At 35.9% G+C, this 17,145-nt stretch overlaps 3 protein-coding genes across 3 annotated transcripts; 1 reads left to right on the forward strand and 2 right to left on the reverse strand.

Moving 5' to 3' along the window:
* Positions 1-7,170: 7,170 nt before the first annotated feature.
* Positions 7,171-7,869, forward strand: IAQ61_000467 (uncharacterized protein; the record flags this gene model as incomplete). Its single annotated transcript, XM_003835606.2, has 1 exon — positions 7,171-7,869. One exon carries the CDS (start codon positions 7,171-7,173, stop codon positions 7,867-7,869), a length of 699 nt encoding a protein of 232 aa, XP_003835654.2.
* A 139-nt stretch (positions 7,870-8,008) lies between these two features.
* Positions 8,009-8,497, reverse strand: IAQ61_000468 (uncharacterized protein; the record flags this gene model as incomplete). Its single annotated transcript, XM_003835607.2, has 1 exon — positions 8,009-8,497. The coding sequence occupies one exon, from the start codon at positions 8,495-8,497 to the stop codon at positions 8,009-8,011; it is 489 nt and encodes a 162-aa protein (XP_003835655.2).
* Positions 8,498-8,876: 379 nt separating this feature from the next.
* IAQ61_000469 (uncharacterized protein) lies at positions 8,877-9,341 on the reverse strand (the record flags this gene model as incomplete). The annotated part of the gene is made up of 1 exon (XM_066094687.1): positions 8,877-9,341. One exon carries the CDS (start codon positions 9,339-9,341, stop codon positions 8,877-8,879), a length of 465 nt encoding a protein of 154 aa, XP_065955540.1.
* Positions 9,342-17,145: the final 7,804 nt, after the last annotated feature.

Here is a 17,145-nt window from a genome sequence, read left to right on the forward strand (position 1 = left end):
TTAGTTAGGATATAGCTAAGGTAACAGGTACAGGTTGTATAGAATTCGCTTTTCTTAATATTAGCCTGTAATCTAGCAGAACAAAGACGCTTAAGGACTTTTTTAACATAGTCCTTATAAGTAGCAAGGTTTTTAGAGTAGATTAGGATGTTATCTAGATAGGTAATATAGAAGTTGTCTAAATAATCTATTAGTATATTATTTATGTAACGCTAATAGGTTGCTAGTCTGTTACATAGCCTAAATAGTAGGACTTTGCATTTATAGGCACTATATCTAGTGCAGAAAGTAGTGTACTCCTCTAAGTTAGGGTCTATTTAGATCTTATTAAAGGCAGCACAAATATCTAGCTTAGTAAAGATTTTTACTTTAGCTAGCTAGGACAATAGATTATCTATGCAGGGTATTAGATACGCGTCCTTTCGCGTTAAGCTGTTAAGCTTACAGTAATCCACACAGATCCTAAGGCCTCTATTTGGCTTCTTAACGCATAGGATAGGAGAGGTGAATAGGCTCTAACTAGTCTTAATAAAACCTTTCTGTAGGTGCTCTTGTATATATTCCTTAGTAGCCTAGAGTTCCTTAGCATTTTAATAATAGAGGGGACTCTAGTAGTTTAGAAGGGGTTCCTCTAGGACTATCTTATGGTTATAAGGCTAGTAGATTAGAAGTTTGTTAGCCTTAGCCTTATTAAAGACGTCCTAATAGGAGTTATAATTAGATAGGAGCTTCTAATCTAACAAGCTATAGTTAAGAGTATCCTATTTAGATAGGGTTTAGATCCTACGCTTAATCTTATACAGGCTAGTAGTAAAGAATTTATTAGAAGATTTTTTTATATTAAAATAGAAAGTATTAGCAGAAATAGTAGCAATTTAGAATTTTAAGGGTAAGGTAATAGTTAGCAATTAGACTAGGGTAGGTAGCGTAATAGGTTTAGTAGCAGCCCTATAAGTAGCTAGAATTTTAAGTATACCACGTATCCTATTAATTAAACTAGGACTATTTTAGTTCTAGTTCTCCTCTTAATCCTAAAGGGCGTCTCTTTGCAAGATGTCGTGGGTAACTAGAGTAGATGGCACTTGCTAGTGGAGTCGTACTAGAATAGGAGGTGCGGGGTCGTAGGTTAGAGGATATTTCTCTAGCTAGATTAGTTAAGATTTATCTATATTAATTAGGATTTAGAACTATTTTAGCTAGTGTTGTCTAATAATACAATCCTAAGAACCTAAGTCTACTATTATAAAGGGGTAGTTATACACCTTTTAGCTACTAACTATTATATAAAGCTAAATATAGTAGGTAACTAGGGAGGTAATCTAATCCTAGAACCCTTTAATAGTAAGCTTGTATAGTAGCTTTTAGACAGGTACCCTAAGCGTAGAAGAGATATTATAAGTTATTTTTAAATTAAGGAATAAATAACCTTAGGCCCTAGTATCTACTAAAGTATTTAGGCAAATACTAGATCTATTAAGGCATAGGGTTATACATGCAAGCAAATAGCAACTAATAAATAATTTAGTTAAGGAAAGGTTTAATAGGTTATATTAAGTTAGGCCTAGATATAAGGATCCTCCTAGGCGTTGTTATTTCCTGTCTAATAGCTATCTAAATTAGTTAATTTAGCGGTATCTTCTTCCTTAGAATTCTTAATAACCTGTTCCACATCTATAGCCCAAATCCTAGGGGGTTTAGGGCAGTTACTAGAGAAGTGCCTAGGCTTTCTACAATTATAGCAAGTTACTAGGGTTCCTGTTGTAGTAGCGCTAGGAGTGGCTAGCGTAGCAGATAGGGGTTAATTATTTTAAGGGGTAGTGCCTTATTATTATAAGTAGGGCATATAAGGTTTAGCTATTAAAGGTCTATTATAGGGTTTCTAACTAGCGTCTAAATAGGACTAGTTTCTAGAGTGTTAGAAGGGGGTTAGTCCTTTTCTAGATAATAGAGTAGTCTAGGTAGGAGTAGACAAGGTAGGGTATAGGCAGCGTTCTATATTAAAAGTAGTAAGGTAATCTACTATAGTCTTAAAATTATTATACTAATTTTATTAGAAAGCAAGGTTTAGCATCCTTAGAGAAGGTGTAATCTTTATCTAGAGGTAGTAATACTACTCTAATTAGGGTACTTCTCCTCTAATAGCAAGACTCTAGAATTATAACTTAAAGGTAGGGAACGTCTCTATATTAGTTATATACAGGCGGTTAAATACAGTCTAACTCTTAGCTATCTTATTTCTAGTAATAAAGTAGGTTTAAAGGAGGGTAATTATTTCCTTAGCTTTTTAGAACTAAAGGCTTAGGGAATTAGATAGGTAACGTGGCTCTAAGTATTCTCTTGCTAGTCCTAAGTAGTGTCCCTAGACTAACGCCATCTAAGCTCTAGAAGAGGGGTAGTAATTAGTATTAATCTCTAGCCTATCCTAGATAGATGCTTGCTATTATCTAAAAGTGGGATTAGCACTATTACTAAGTGTAGAGATATTTAGCGTCTTTTTAGATTATCTCTTAGTTTTTATAGCATACACTATAGGGTTTAATATAGAAGCTAAAGACTAGCTAGGTTAGGTAGTACCCTATATCTCCTTATAGAGGGAGGTGTTGTACAACTAATTAGTAAGTTGCTTAACTTGTTCTTCTAACCTCTCCTTTTTAGATAGGGTTAACATATATTTATCTTTAAGGGAGGTGTTGCTTTAAGATTTCCTAGGAGCCTAAGGTACCTTAAAAGACAGATAGGAAGAGGGTCCTTCCAGGAGGGCGTTGTTAATCAAGTCCTCCTTATCTAATTTCTTTCTATTAGTAAATAGGCTTTTAAAAGTAGCTAAACTAGATACCCTTCCTTTGCCTTTGTCTAATATTTTGTAGTTAATAAGAATAATAAATCTTTTCTTTTCTTTTAGGGGGTTTGGTTGTAGGAGGATATTAGCTTTGACTCCAATTCCTCTAGGCTTTTAGTAGTCTCCAGGTCTCTACCTTAACGCAATCTAACGCGATTTTTCTAAAGGTAATCTAGCACCACCTATAGGTCTAGAAGTCCAAACCTATAGGCTTTAGTTATTAGAAGTTCTAATAGCTGTTCTAACTGTGGAGTTATAGGGTTAGGTAGCTACTAGAACTAAATTAGTAGCTTAAAATAACAACAAGTGCAATATTCTTAAATACCGTCACTAGCTAGGATAATGTTCTTCTTATAATATAACGACTTAGGTAGGTAGGGCATCTAAAAGGTATCCTATACAACTTAAAGGCATATAGGAGTGCGCGTCTATACAGAAAAGGATAAGATTCCTACACCTATAGGTCTTGTACGAAAGGACAAGAAGAACATGCCTATCCTAACCATAGGCGAGCTATTCTCTATATACATCAGTGAGTCGGGCCTTTATTAGGCCTAACTCGGCATAGAACAATAGGCAGGCAATTCTGCCTCATTGTTACATAATTCACGTTAGCTTTAGAATAGTATCTATAAAATAGTCTTAGCAGTTAGGGGCTTAACAAGGGCTATTAACAAACTTAAGGAGGAATTAGCACTAAATTAGGAGGTAACCTTCCTAGTGTAGGCTAAGATAAAGGCGTTTTATAAGAAGGAATCTAAATTAGTCCTAGCTCCTACTACTGCTCCTGTACCTGCTCTAATCCCTGCTGCACTAGTTATCTAGAAGCTAGCGAAGAAGGATAGTCTAGGCGCTATCTTAGCTAATACAGAGTCTAAACTAGGTTCTAATAGAGAGATAGATATAGAATAAAGAGGTTTCCTAGGGGTAGTGTCCTAGGAACCTTAAAGGTTCTAAATAGGATATAATAATAAATAGCGACAAGAATAATAGTAATAGATAGTAGTTAATAGATAATGCGTAGCTAAATAGGATGTGAATTAGTTCTAATATTAGGCATAATTGTCGTGAAGTAATATTAGATCCTCTTTGCCTTTTTCCTAGGCTTAAATCTATTTTAGTAAGCTGCGTAGGGGACCTAGCTAATATAGATACTATTAGTAGAATGCCTGTAATTTATAGGGAGCACCTATAAAGTTAGAGGTAGGATACTAAACAGGATTAGGATCGTGTCTAACCTACTTGACCTTATATTTTAGCTTAGATTAATATAATTTGCTAGCTAGGATTTCTTCCACCTCCTATTCCTCTACACCTTGTATGGGCGTACTAGGGGGTTATCTAATCCTAGAACCCTTTAATAGTGAGCTTGTATAGTAGCTTTTGGATAGGTACCCTAAGCGCGCAAGAGATATTATAAGCAATTTTTAAATTAAGAAATAAGTAACCTTAGGCCCTAGTATCTACTAAAGCGTTTAGGCGAACACTAGATCTGTTAAGGCATAGGGTTATACGTGCAAGTAAATAGGAACTAACAAATAATTTAGTTAAGGAAAGGTTTAATAGGTTATATTAAGTTAGGCCTAGGAAGGAGGATCCTCCTAGGCATTATTGTTTCCTGTCTAATAGCTATCTAAATTAGTTAATTTAGCGGCTTCTTCTTCCTTAGAATTCTCGACAACCTATTCCATATCTATAGCCTAAATCCTAGGGGGTTTAGGGTAGTTACTAGAGAAGTGCCTAGGCTTTCTATAATTATAGCAAGTTACTAGGGTTCCTATTATAGTAGCACTAGGAGTAGCTAGCGTAGCAGATAGGGGTTAATTATTTTAAGGGGTAGTGCCTTATTATTATAAGTAGGGCATATAAGGTTTAGCTGTTAAAGGTCTATTATAGGGTTTCTAATTAGCGTCTAAATAGGACTAGTTTCTAGAGTGTTAGAAGGGGGTTAGTCCTTTTCTAGATAATAGAGTAGTCTAGGTAGGAGTAGATAAGGTAGGGTATAGGCAGCGTTCTATATTAAAAGTAGTAAGATAATCTACTATAGTCTTAAAATTATTATGCTAATTCTGTTAGAAAGCAAGATTTAGTATCCTTAGGGAAGGTGTAATCTTTATCTAGAGGTAGTAATACTACTCTAATTAGGGTACTTCTCCTCTAATAGTAAGACTCTAGAATTATAACTTAAAAGTAGGGAACGTCTCTATATTAGTTATATATAGGCAGTTAAATATAGTCTAACTCTTAGCTATCTTATTTCTAGTAATAAAGTAAGTTTAAAGGAGGGTAATTATTTCCTTAGCTTTTTAGAATTAAAGACTTAGGGAATTAGATAGGTAACGTGGCTCTAAGTATTCTCTTGCTAGTCCTAAGTAGTGTCCCTAGACTAACGCTATCTAAGCTCTAGAAGAGGGGTAGTAATTAGCGTTAATCTCTAGCCTATCCTAAATAGATGCTTGCTATTATCTAAAAGTAGGATTAGCACTATTACTAAGTGTAGAGATATTTAGCGTCTTTTTAGATTATCTCTTAGCTTTTATAGTATATACTATAGGGTTTAATATAGAAGCTAAAGACTAGCTAGGTTAGGTAGTACCCTATATCTCCTTATAGAGGGAGGTGTTGTATAACTAATTAGTAAGTTGCTTAACTTATTCCTCTAACCTCTCCTTTTTAGATAGGGTTAATATATATTTATCTTTAAGGGAGGTGTTGCTTTAAGATTTCCTAGGAGCATAAGGTACCTTAAGAGATAGATAGGAAGCGGGTCCTTTAAGGAGGGCGTTGTTAATTAAGTCTTCCTTATCTAATTTCTTTCTATTAGTAAATAGGCTTTTAAACACAGCTAAACTAGATGCCCTTCCTTTGCCTTTATCTAATATTTTGTAGTTAATAAGAATAACAAATCTTTTCTTTTTTTAGGGGGTTTGGTTGTAGGAGGATATTAGCTTTGCCTCTAATTCCTCTAGGCTTTTGGTAGTCTCTGGGTCTCTACCTTGACGCAATCTAACGCGATTTTTCTAAAGGTAATCAAGCACCACCTATAGGTCTAGAAGTCTAAGCCTATAGGCTTTAGTTGTTAGAAGTTCTAATAGCTATTTTAACTATAAAGTTATAGGGTTAGACTACTACTAGAACTAAATTAGTAGTATAAAATATTAATAAATATAATATTCTTAAATACTATTACTAGCTAGGATAATATTCTTCTTATATTATAATAATATAAGTAGGTAGGTATCTAAATAGTATCCTATATAACTTAAAGGTATATAGGAGTGCGCATCTATATAGAAAAGGATAAGATTCCTACACCTATAGGTCTTATATAAAAGGATAAGAAGAATATACCTATTCTAATATAGGTAAGCTGCTCTCTATATATATATATAAGTTAGGCTTTTATTAGGGCTAACTTAGCATAGAATAATAGGTAAGCAATTCTGCCTTATTATTACACTTATAACTAGGACACTTTTCTTATTGCAACCTGGACGAATAACACTTACCCTACTAGATGGCCCGTGACTAGTATTAATAGTATTAGTGTATAGTATTAGTAGTATTACTATAGTAAAGGAAAAGAATTAACTTGCTATAACTTAGTATATTACTAATACCACTAGTATAGGGCTCTATAATAACCTTATATAAAGCCTTAAAGGATACCTAAGAGTTATCTAAGTTAGTTAGTAATATAGATTAAGTAAGTAATATTTCTATAAAATAAAAAGTATAATAATTAGCTATATTTTAATATATTTTAGTTAATATAAGATATTAGGTTATAGCTATTACCTACTTACTATAGGTAAAAACTTTATAACACTATATAACTAGGTATAGATAACCTAATATCTACTAATACTATACACTAATACTATTAATACTAGTTATAGGCTATCAAGTAGTATCCCTTGCAGTACTAATTAACTAGCTACAGGATGTTAACTAATTTAGGTAAGGTACGGCTTATAACCAGGACACTTTTCTTATTGCGACCCGGACGAATAACGTTTGCCATTGCCTTGCTTGCACATTCGTATCTAAGCGTGCACGTAGTGCTGCATGCTTCGCGACCCTAGGCACGGCCCTGCACACGGCACGTTCTCGTATCAAGCTGCCGATTGCCTTGCTTGTACATGTAAGACCTAACGTACCTAAGGGTAAATTAGACCGAGAGAACTTAACAATAAATACTACTCCTTTTATTAGAAGGAAGCTTCTCACGATAAGACTCTACTATAAAGATTTCCCTCTACGCATCTTTACGCTCTCACCTAACACCTTCTATCTCCACTTCATCATTACCCCAAGGCTCTGATCTCATCATGCGGCTAGCCAATTTTCTTTTTTACCTTGCGCCAATGATTGTCAGTTCATTGGCCTTCGACTTCGTTCCTCTATCAGGCGAACTCGATTTCTCCCAGGAAATGGTCTTTATCAACCTTACCCAGCAACAATTTTCGGAACTCCACCTACAACATCAACAATGGCATCAGAAAAACATTCTTAAACGCTACACCCTCACTGAATTGGACGAGATTTGCCAGCAATACAATGCAAACTTTCGCTTCAACAGTGGATTTTGCTCGGGAAAAGACAGAAGGTGGGATTGCTACGATCTTAACTTTCCGACTACGCAAAGTGAACGCAGGGTTCAAAGGCGGAGAGTTTGCCGCGGCGAACACCAAACGTGTGAAACCATCGACGTCATCAATGCGTTCGGTGCCCACGCCCGATTCCCTCAGTGCGTTCACAGATTCGAACTACCGATCAACGATCCCATCCCATACAAGGATTCTTACCAGGGCCAATACACAGTTGAAAAGGCGTTAGATGACTCCTGGGAAGACATTCTCGCGAACACTGGTGGTAGTCACGTGGACTTCAGCTACCAATCAGGCACTCAACACTACCAAGGCTACGGACTCACTTTTGCATGCATACATTGTATTGGAGGATCCATACTTAGAATGATCCATGCAAACGATCCAGCAAGGGCCACAGTTACTATCAAATTTCACTAAGGCATCTTACAACGTACCACACGGGCCAGTCGATCACCTAGACGAGTCAATCACGACGCCAAGACCCCACGAAAACCTGAACTACGCACAACAATACAGCACTACCAACGACAAATATAGATAATTGTAGTAAGCCAATCTACTTAGAAATACACTCTACTTCTTGCTTGCATGTTCGCCCGTTGTGCCCTGCCTCGTCGCAGCGTCCACAGCGACGTTGCGTTGGTTCGCCTAATTCAGCGCGCACCCTCTTCAATGCCTTTATTCCATCACTACGCGCTGTAAACTCTTTTAGAGTCGTTAAGCGTAGGCCCTTCTCAACTGTAAGGGTACCCTCTTTCTGAACCCGCTTCCTCTTGTGCGATCTACGTTGCATGGCGGCCTTATTTGCTGCTCGAAGTTCAGCGTTCTCCTTTTGCGCCAACACAAGCTTATGCGCCACCACCGCTGCGCCTTTGGCCTTCTTTTCAAAGGCCTCAACCATCGAAGTTGGGGAGCTATCTACATGCCTCTGAATCCTTGCCTTCACGAGCGTTGATTGCGACCCAAATTCCAGGGTATTACTAGGGGTCTGCGACTGCCAGGGCGCGTCTTCAACAGGAGGTGGTGACGGCGTGCGCAGCTTCATGTCAAGACCAGATATCACAGCCTCTAGGCTAAGGGAACCAAGCCAGCGCCTCGAAAGCCTCCCTGGGTATTGCTTTGAGTGATAGCAGCGTTAAAAGCTGCTTTGAAGCACGGCAAGAACTCGATGTTGGTGATGTGGTTGAACCTGTTGCGCATCAGGTTCTTGGCTTGGCGGCTATACGCCTTCTTCAGCGGCGCAAAACACCTAACGTCAAGCGGCTGTAGCAGGTGCGATGAGTGCGGAGGCATACAGAGGGTAATAATCTTTGCCTCCTCACAGTACCGCTGGATTTCAACGGACGCGTGGCTCTCATGGCCATCGATAACAAGCAGGCGGTAGCTGCCCACAACCCTCCTCTTTGTTTGCTCATCAAAGTGCTTCAACCACTGCAGGCCAAGCTCATTTGTTGTCCAGCCGTTCTCAGAGACTGCAATAACCCAGTCCTGGGGCAGGCTCTCCTTGTACCAGGCAGAGAGGTGGTGCCGGCCCTTAAAGTTAATAAAGGGTGGAATAGCCTAACCCATCGCGTTAATGCCCGGATAACCGTTCTCCACTCCCGGTTGCCCTGCTGGACTGACTTTGGCCGTCCTCGTTGCTCTGAAGCTGTAACAACCGCGCCTGTTGATATCTGGCCCATTATGAAGCCCGTCTCGGCAAAGTTGTACATATCTTTATCTTGAATGCCGTACTTCTCCTTTATATTAGCTACTAACCTGAACCAGGCTTGAATAGCCCTAGAGTCTTCACAAAGGGCTCTATTGTAGTTGTACTTGCGATTAAACTTCACTTTAAGCTTAGGGCGGCGCTTAACAAACGTAACTACTTGGCCAGTTTGCGCTAACATAGTCCAGATTGCGCTCATCGCGCAATGGATTAGCCATATCTGCCACAGCTGCGAGCCTAGGGGAAAATCCTCGTGGGGACAGCTCAAGTATACCCTAAACAATCACCCCCTCTTCGTTCTTGTTAAGTTTCTTCGGTTAGGTATACAGTCTCCCCGTGGAGGCTTCCCAGCGCGTCGATCGCTTAGTCTAGCACGAGGAGCCTTGTAGATAGTTGCAGCGCGTCGTAAGGAGAGTGTCGCATCTTGTTTAAGAGCTACAAGCGCAGTCTATACCTGACGTTCGTTAGAGGGTCCTATCTGGTATTGTTATTAAGGCATCACGTAGGCATGTGAAGCTTGGTGGGGTCTTTGGCAGAGTGTCCGACTCAACTGTGAGTTACGTTATACTTTAAAGTAGCTTTTAACGCTGCTATTACTTAAAGTAATATCTAGGCAGGTCTAAGGCGCAGGCTTAGTTCTATTTCACCTAGAGGCTATAATATTAAAGCTTAATGTCTGCCTCTATACTCTACTATTACCTATTATTCAAGACGCGCCCTAGCAGGCCTAAACCCAAAGCTATACCTCGCAATTTAGATCACACGCAGTTAAAGCTCTTTAAGGAGAGGATTTAAAGGCATGTAGATAGCTTACTAACATCTACAGTTAATGCACTTACAAAGTTCACGAAAGGTGCTAAGATAATTGCCTGACAGGCCTTGATTAGGTGACTATAGTCGCTTGCTTCCTAGTTAAGGCATGATTCTTTGCGCATCTTTCTCTATAAAGAGCCTCTATCTTAGCGTCGTTGCTATATAGTAGTAGTATACCTAGTATCTTAAATGTTATAATCATTCTCTACTATAACAAATATGTTACTTCTAGGCGCTAGTTTATAGTTATTATTTATATAATTAATATTATCTAAAGCGTAGCTCTTTTAATCCTAAAGGCTTTCTTAGTAGATATAATTTATAGTCCACTATAGTTAAAGTAGTATTATTACGTAGATCTTTAATATTAATTAGGTTTAAGCAAGATCCTTAGGGTTTAGAAGGCCTTAAGGTATCTAATACTACTTAGATACTTAAAGTAACCTATACAATAGTAGCTTTAGGGATTATATATAATAGTACTAGTAATAGTGTACTATAGCATAGGGGGTATAGGAGAAAACAAGGCTTAGCCTAAAGATTAGGCAGGTTAAACGGTATAAAGTGTGAAGGGCTTAGGCTTATACCTAAGCCTAGGCCTAACACAAGATAGACAGAGTCTAACACTACTACTAAGTAAACACGCTACACACCTATAAAAAGGCGTAGAGGGCTTACTACTCCTTTAAGATACTAAATACTATTATTAACGCTTATTATATTCTCCCTTAAGGCTAGTCTATAATATTTTAGTATCTTCTTCTAAATATACTATAATAGTAATAGAGATAGACACGCTAGATATTTAGAATAATTAGGTATAACCTAATATAGTAGAAAGGCTAATATAGTAGGTTAATAGATTAATAGAATAATAGGCTTAAGACTCTACTATAATAGCTATACTACGTTAGTAGAATAAGGAAATATATAATTAGATTCTACTCTAACCCCCCTTTAAGCCTACTAGTTTTAATAACCTACTACCTCTACCCCCCTCTACCTTATATTATAAACCTTTCCTAGTTAGCGTGCTATATAATAGTATAAAGGTAAACTTCTCCTTCTAGTAAATAACTATAGAATTTAAACTATATCTAGATAAGGTCTTTATTAGGGATAAAGAGGCAAGGTTTATATATATTTAGTCCTAGTTATTACCTATAGTCTAGCGCGCTATAGCACTATACTTTAAGGATAGTGCACGTAAGCGTTATTATAGACTAGCCTTAAGAGAGAATATAATAAGCGTTAATAATAGTATTTAGTATCTTAAAGGAGAGGTAAGCCCTCTACGCCGTTTTATAGGTGTGTAGCGTGTTCGCTTAGTAGTAGTGTTAGACTTTATCTATCTTATATTAGGCCTTGTAACAATAAGGCAGAGTTACAACGCCTATTATTCTATGCTAAGTTAGCCCTAATAAAGGCCTAACTTACTAATATATATAAAGAGTAGCTTACCTATATTAGGATAGGTATATTCTTCTTATCCTTTTATATAAGATCTATAGGTATAGGAATTTTATCCTTTTTTATATAGACGCGCACTTTTATATACCCTTAAGTTATATAGGAAAACGTTTAGATACCCTACCTACCTAATTTATTCTATTATAAAAAGAATATTATACTAGCTAGTAATAGTATTTAAGAATATTATATTTATTATTATTTTAAGCTCCTAATTTAGTTCTAGTAGTAGTCTAACCTTATAACTCTATAGTTAGAATAGCTATTAGAACTTCTAGTAACTAAAGCCTATAGGCTTAGACTTCTAGACTACTAGGTAGTGCTAGATTACCTTTAGAAAAATCGCGTTAGATTATATTAAGGTAGAGACTTAGAGACTACTAAAAGCCTAGAAGAATTAGAGTTAAAGCTAATATCCTTTTATAACTAACCCCCTAAAAAAAAGATTTATTATTTTTATTAATTATAAAAATATTAGATAAATATAAAAAAAGAATATCTAGTTTAGCTACTTTTAAAAGTTTATTTACTAAGAGAAAGAAATTAGATAAGGAAGACTTAATTAATAACGCCCTCCTAGAAAGACCTACTTCTTACCTAGCTCTTAAAGTACCTTATACTTCTATAAAATCTTAAAGTAATACCTCTTTTAAAGATATATATATATTAACCTTATCTAAAAAAGAGAGGTTAGAGGAATAAGTAAAGTAACTTACTAATTAGTTATATAATACCTCTCTCTATAAAAAGATATAGGGAACTACCTAATCTAGCTAGTTTTTAGCTTTTATATTAAACTCTATAGTATATACTATAAAAGCTAAGAGATAGTCTAAAAAGACGCTAAATATCTCTATACTTAGTAATAGCGCTAATCCTACTTTTAGATAATAGTAAGTATCTGTTGCAGGAGGGATATCAACCGGATCACGGAGCATCTTGATCCAATTAACCCTAATCAATACCCCTGTATAACCCACTATCTGATCAACTGCCAGCTTACTGCCAAGTGCCTAATAAAAAGCAGGAGCTCTAGTAAGGAAGGTTTACTAATCATTCACCTTCTAGTAAGGGTAGCTGAAGCTCTATATATATAAGTACGATCGTAGTAGATATAATCTAATAATCTATCTCCTAAATTATTCCTAACCTTAGTAATCTAAATTTCTACAGTTATAAGCCTGGTTCGCGCTTTACCTTATTAAAGATTATCCTATCTATTTAAGCGTATTATTTAACTTGGACACTAAGCTAGCAAGCTTTACTCTTTCTTTATACTATTTCTTAAGTAGAAGCTTACTTATTACTCTTCTACTATAAGCGACTAAATCCTAAAGGGGGATATCCTACTTACTAGATTAACTAACTAGCCTACCTAGTACATTTAATTTAGATACTATGCCCTAACTAAAGGGATCTAGGCAGAGGTAGACGCTAAGGCTTAGGATGCTAAAAACCACTTTAAGAATAGACCTATTAAGCCTAATATGCTAATAGATATTGCGCTATCTAACATAACAAGCGAGTAGTACAAACTTAAAATAGCTTAGTACTAAGCCTGCTTATTAGATTAGGTATTAAAGTTATTAGTAATCTAGAACCTTTTTATATAGGTTAACAATATAGTAGATTAAGGGATCCTTACCCTAGCCTATATAGAGCTTATTAATTAAGGAAGAGTAACCCTCTAAGCACTTATCTAAGTGCTCCGCAATAACCTAGTGCTAACTAATTTAAGTGCTGCAACACTAGCAAGATTGCAGTACAAAGCTTATCTTGCTAAGGTAAAGATAAGTAGATAAGACGCTAATTACTAGTAGAAGGAGTGGATAATCCTATATACGCGAGCTAAGGTATACAACGTTCCTAATATTAAAGGATAGCTTATAGTATAGGATTATCTTAAAGCTCTATCTACTAGGATCTTACTAGATTAGGGTTAAACTATGTTTTAAAGGATTATTAAAAAGTTAGTAATAGGAGAGCTAACTTACAACCTCCTGTAGGTTACTAAGATCTATTTATTACTTCTCTAAGAGAACAACATAAGATTAAGCTCTAAAGGTCCTAGAGTGTTTGCAACAATAGGAGCTCCACCTTCTAATTAACTAAAGAAGGAGTCTTTATACCTATACAGTAGATCCTACCTATAGAAATCTCCTAAATATAAAAATATTATTAAAGCTTAGACGAATACAGGTAACAAGCTTACTACTACTTAATAATTAGAGATTAAGAAAAAGATTAATAGGAATTAAAAATTTAAAGAGTTAAGAAAAGCTCTAATTAAGTCCTATCCTATTAATTAAGATTATAGTAGTAAGGTAAGCGCGATTACCTATCTAGGCAGTATCTAGGCGGCACTAATTAACCCTATGTTAATAGCGGAGAAAATGAATAGGATCTATTTAACTATAGACTTTAAAGCTTACGCTCTATTAAAGAGCACTATCTTTAACAATAGGGGTGTAGTGCACCTAGTTAATAATATAAGCTACCTAGAAGAAAGCTGGTTTAGATTAGTTAAATATAAGACAGTTAAAGCAGGAACTTAAGCTTTTCTAATCTTAGCTAGAGGGACTAGAGTAATCCCTAATGCTCTTAATAGACTAAGAGGTCTAAAAATAGAAGATTTAGTGCTTACTAACGTAGTGTTAGTAGAAGGTTTTTATATAAATATTATATTAGAAGCTTAATTACTTAAAGCAGGAGTTTAGTTCCTTAGGCTACATGCTACCTTGCGGTTTAGATTATTAGGAAAGAGCGTTGTATTAGCTAAGTTACTACGCAAGTTTAACTTAACTTTCCTAGAATATAAGCCCTCTACCCCTTATTAAATAATCTAAAGTATAGTGCCTAAATAACCCTAACAATCCTAGATAACTTACCTAAGATATAATAGTAGGGGGCTTTAGCACTAATAATTAGGCTATTTAGGACCTAAGGCGCTTAAAGCTCTAGTTAAGTTAGCAATAAACGTTAGGATTAAAGAAACTCCTAGGAGCAAATACGAGCACTGCGCTATTACACATGCCTAACAGGTTATATTAAGATAACTAAGGGAAAGATTACTACGTCTATACTACTAGGTATTATAGGATCTATTTAACATGCTAATAGGTATAGCTTATAAGCAATAGATCTTAGTGTTAAAGTGTGACTACTTAGGAAAGCTTTATACCTATCTACTGCAAGCCAAAAACCTTAATAAGATTATGCGGGTGTTCAAAAATTTTAAGAGCTTAATACTTAACTAATATAAGCTTAGCATAGTTAAGATTATACAAGATAATAACGTTATAACGCTCCCTTAGCGTGGCGAATCTTGTTTTTAGATCTAGGCAGCTAATAATAGTATTAAAATTAAGAGCTTACCTGTATATACCTATAAACCTAATAGAGGAGTAGAAAGAGTAGGGCAGGAGATTATAACAAAATTAATCAAAATAAGGATTAGTGCTAACCTACTAACAAAGCTCTGGCCTAAAATTATTAAAGTAGCGACTTGGCTCTATAATATAAGCCTGTCCTATACTCACGATATAATATTACCTAACAAAGTACTAGATTATTAGTTTACTAGATACTTTAGGTGGTGGCAACTAGAGTAGATAAGGGAGGCAACTACTAATCTCTGCCCTAATTAGAGCGGAATATACGCCTATAGCTGTTAAGCTTACCCCCTTAATAAAGATTAAGCAGCCGGGCGTTATAAGAGGGTTTTTAAGGTAAACCCTTAGGCTTATATTAGATATCTAGTAGGATATAGAGTATCTAACATATATAGGATATAGATCCCCTTACTTAATTAGATTATTATAACGCGGAACGTTACCTTTAATAAGGATCTTTTCTATAAAGAGAAAGATCTAGAGTAGCTTTAATAGTTAGAGGCTTAAAAGATAGTTAATATTATTAGCAAAGATAAGATCTATAATACAGGAGAAGCATATAAAGAGCTTAATATCTTTAATTAGCTTTGTATTACGGCAGAGCAATATAAGGAGTCTAGTAAGCAAGGAGGACTAAACCTAGCATAGGAGCTAGGGGGTAGGGTAGAGCTAGAGGAGGTAGATAATTAGGCTAGCTGGCCTAGTAATTCACAACCCCCTAAGTAGACACCTCTAGCGTGGGTACTAAGTACAGCTAGCTTGGCACAAAGGATCTATATAAAGTCCCCTAAGCTAATAGGGCTCTAAACTCCTAAACTAATACTAGAACTAAATATTAGTATAGGAGATAAAGGATCTATGCAGGTTATAGATTAGGGTCTTACTACCTAAGATAGTAGTAATCTAACTTACTTTAATGCCACAATAGGTAGCTCCTAGGAAAGGCCTAGAGGGGAGAGTGCTATTAGTAGGTTACTCTATAAGAGCACGGAGATAGGTAAGGGCACCCTATCTAGCTCTTATAGGGGTGGTAAGCAGAGCTCCTACCTACCCGCATTAGAACTAGATTCTGTATCTCCTGCAGATCTCTTACAAGTAGCACCTAGAGCTCCTAGAAGAAGTAGAAAACTATAAGTTAAAGGACTGCCACTAACGCATGTTAGTAAGCAAGCTTAGGGACAGGACCCTAATAAACTACTAGGAGGCTCTACAAGTGCAGGGATATACATAGTAATAGATCTATTAGATATAGATCTAATTAGAAATCCCTTGTATAATCTTTTAGTATATCCTAAACTAAACGCTATAATCCACGCTATAATCGTAGTAGTAATAGGGAGCAAATCCCATAAAAACCCTAAAAGAAATACGCACTAGGACGCTCTATAAAAAGAGCTAAAATAATAGAAGGATCTCTATAACCACTAAATAGGATAGTAATTTAGAGATATAGCATATAAAGAAATTAATACTCTGCTAAAAGCTAGTACCTAGGAGGAGATTAATAGGCTAGCTAAAAGAGAGCGTCTACTCCTACTTAAATAGGTGTTTACATACAAGTTTAATTAGGATAGTTACCTAATTAAGTGTAAAGCAAGGATAGTAGTAAGAGGAGATCTATAGCTTACTAACTTAATTTATTTAACCTACGCAGCTACCCTAGCAGCTTAAACCTTTAGGACTATAATAGCTATTAGAGCTAAGTTTAACCTTAAGATATATTAATATAACGTTGTTAGAGCTTTCCTTAACGCCTTAAGGGATTATTACCCTATAGTTATCTGCGAGCTACCTAAAGGATATTAAATACCTAGGAAGTGCGTTAAGCTTAAACGAGCTCTATATAGACTAAAAGACTTACTATTATTATAGTATAATAAGCTCTTAACTACACTCTAAGAAAATAAGCTTATTGCTTCTAAAGAGGAGCTATGCCTGTTCTTTAACAGAGATTGTAGTATCTTGTTAATATTCTATGTAGACAATATCCTATCGCTCTATCACAAAAACTACGCAAGCTAAGCTTACAAAGTTATCTAAGCTCTAAAGCAAAGATATACTATAGAAGAAAAGGGACCTGTAAGCTAGTTTCTAGGGGTAAGAGTAATCTAGGATAGAAAGAGATGGACAATAACACTTGTTTATAATAAATACATTAACAAGATTGCAAAGAAATTCAATCTAGTAGAGATAGGAAAATTCCCTACTACACTACTATTAAGTAAAGATATTAAAAAGAGTATAGGAGAAGCTACTAAAAAAGAGATTAAGGACTATTAGGAGCGCGTTAGATTAATCCTTTACACCTTA

Source organism: Plenodomus lingam (assembly GCF_022343315.1).
Source record: "Plenodomus lingam strain CAN1 chromosome Unknown contig_1, whole genome shotgun sequence".
NCBI lineage: Eukaryota > Fungi > Ascomycota > Dothideomycetes > Pleosporales > Leptosphaeriaceae > Plenodomus > Plenodomus lingam.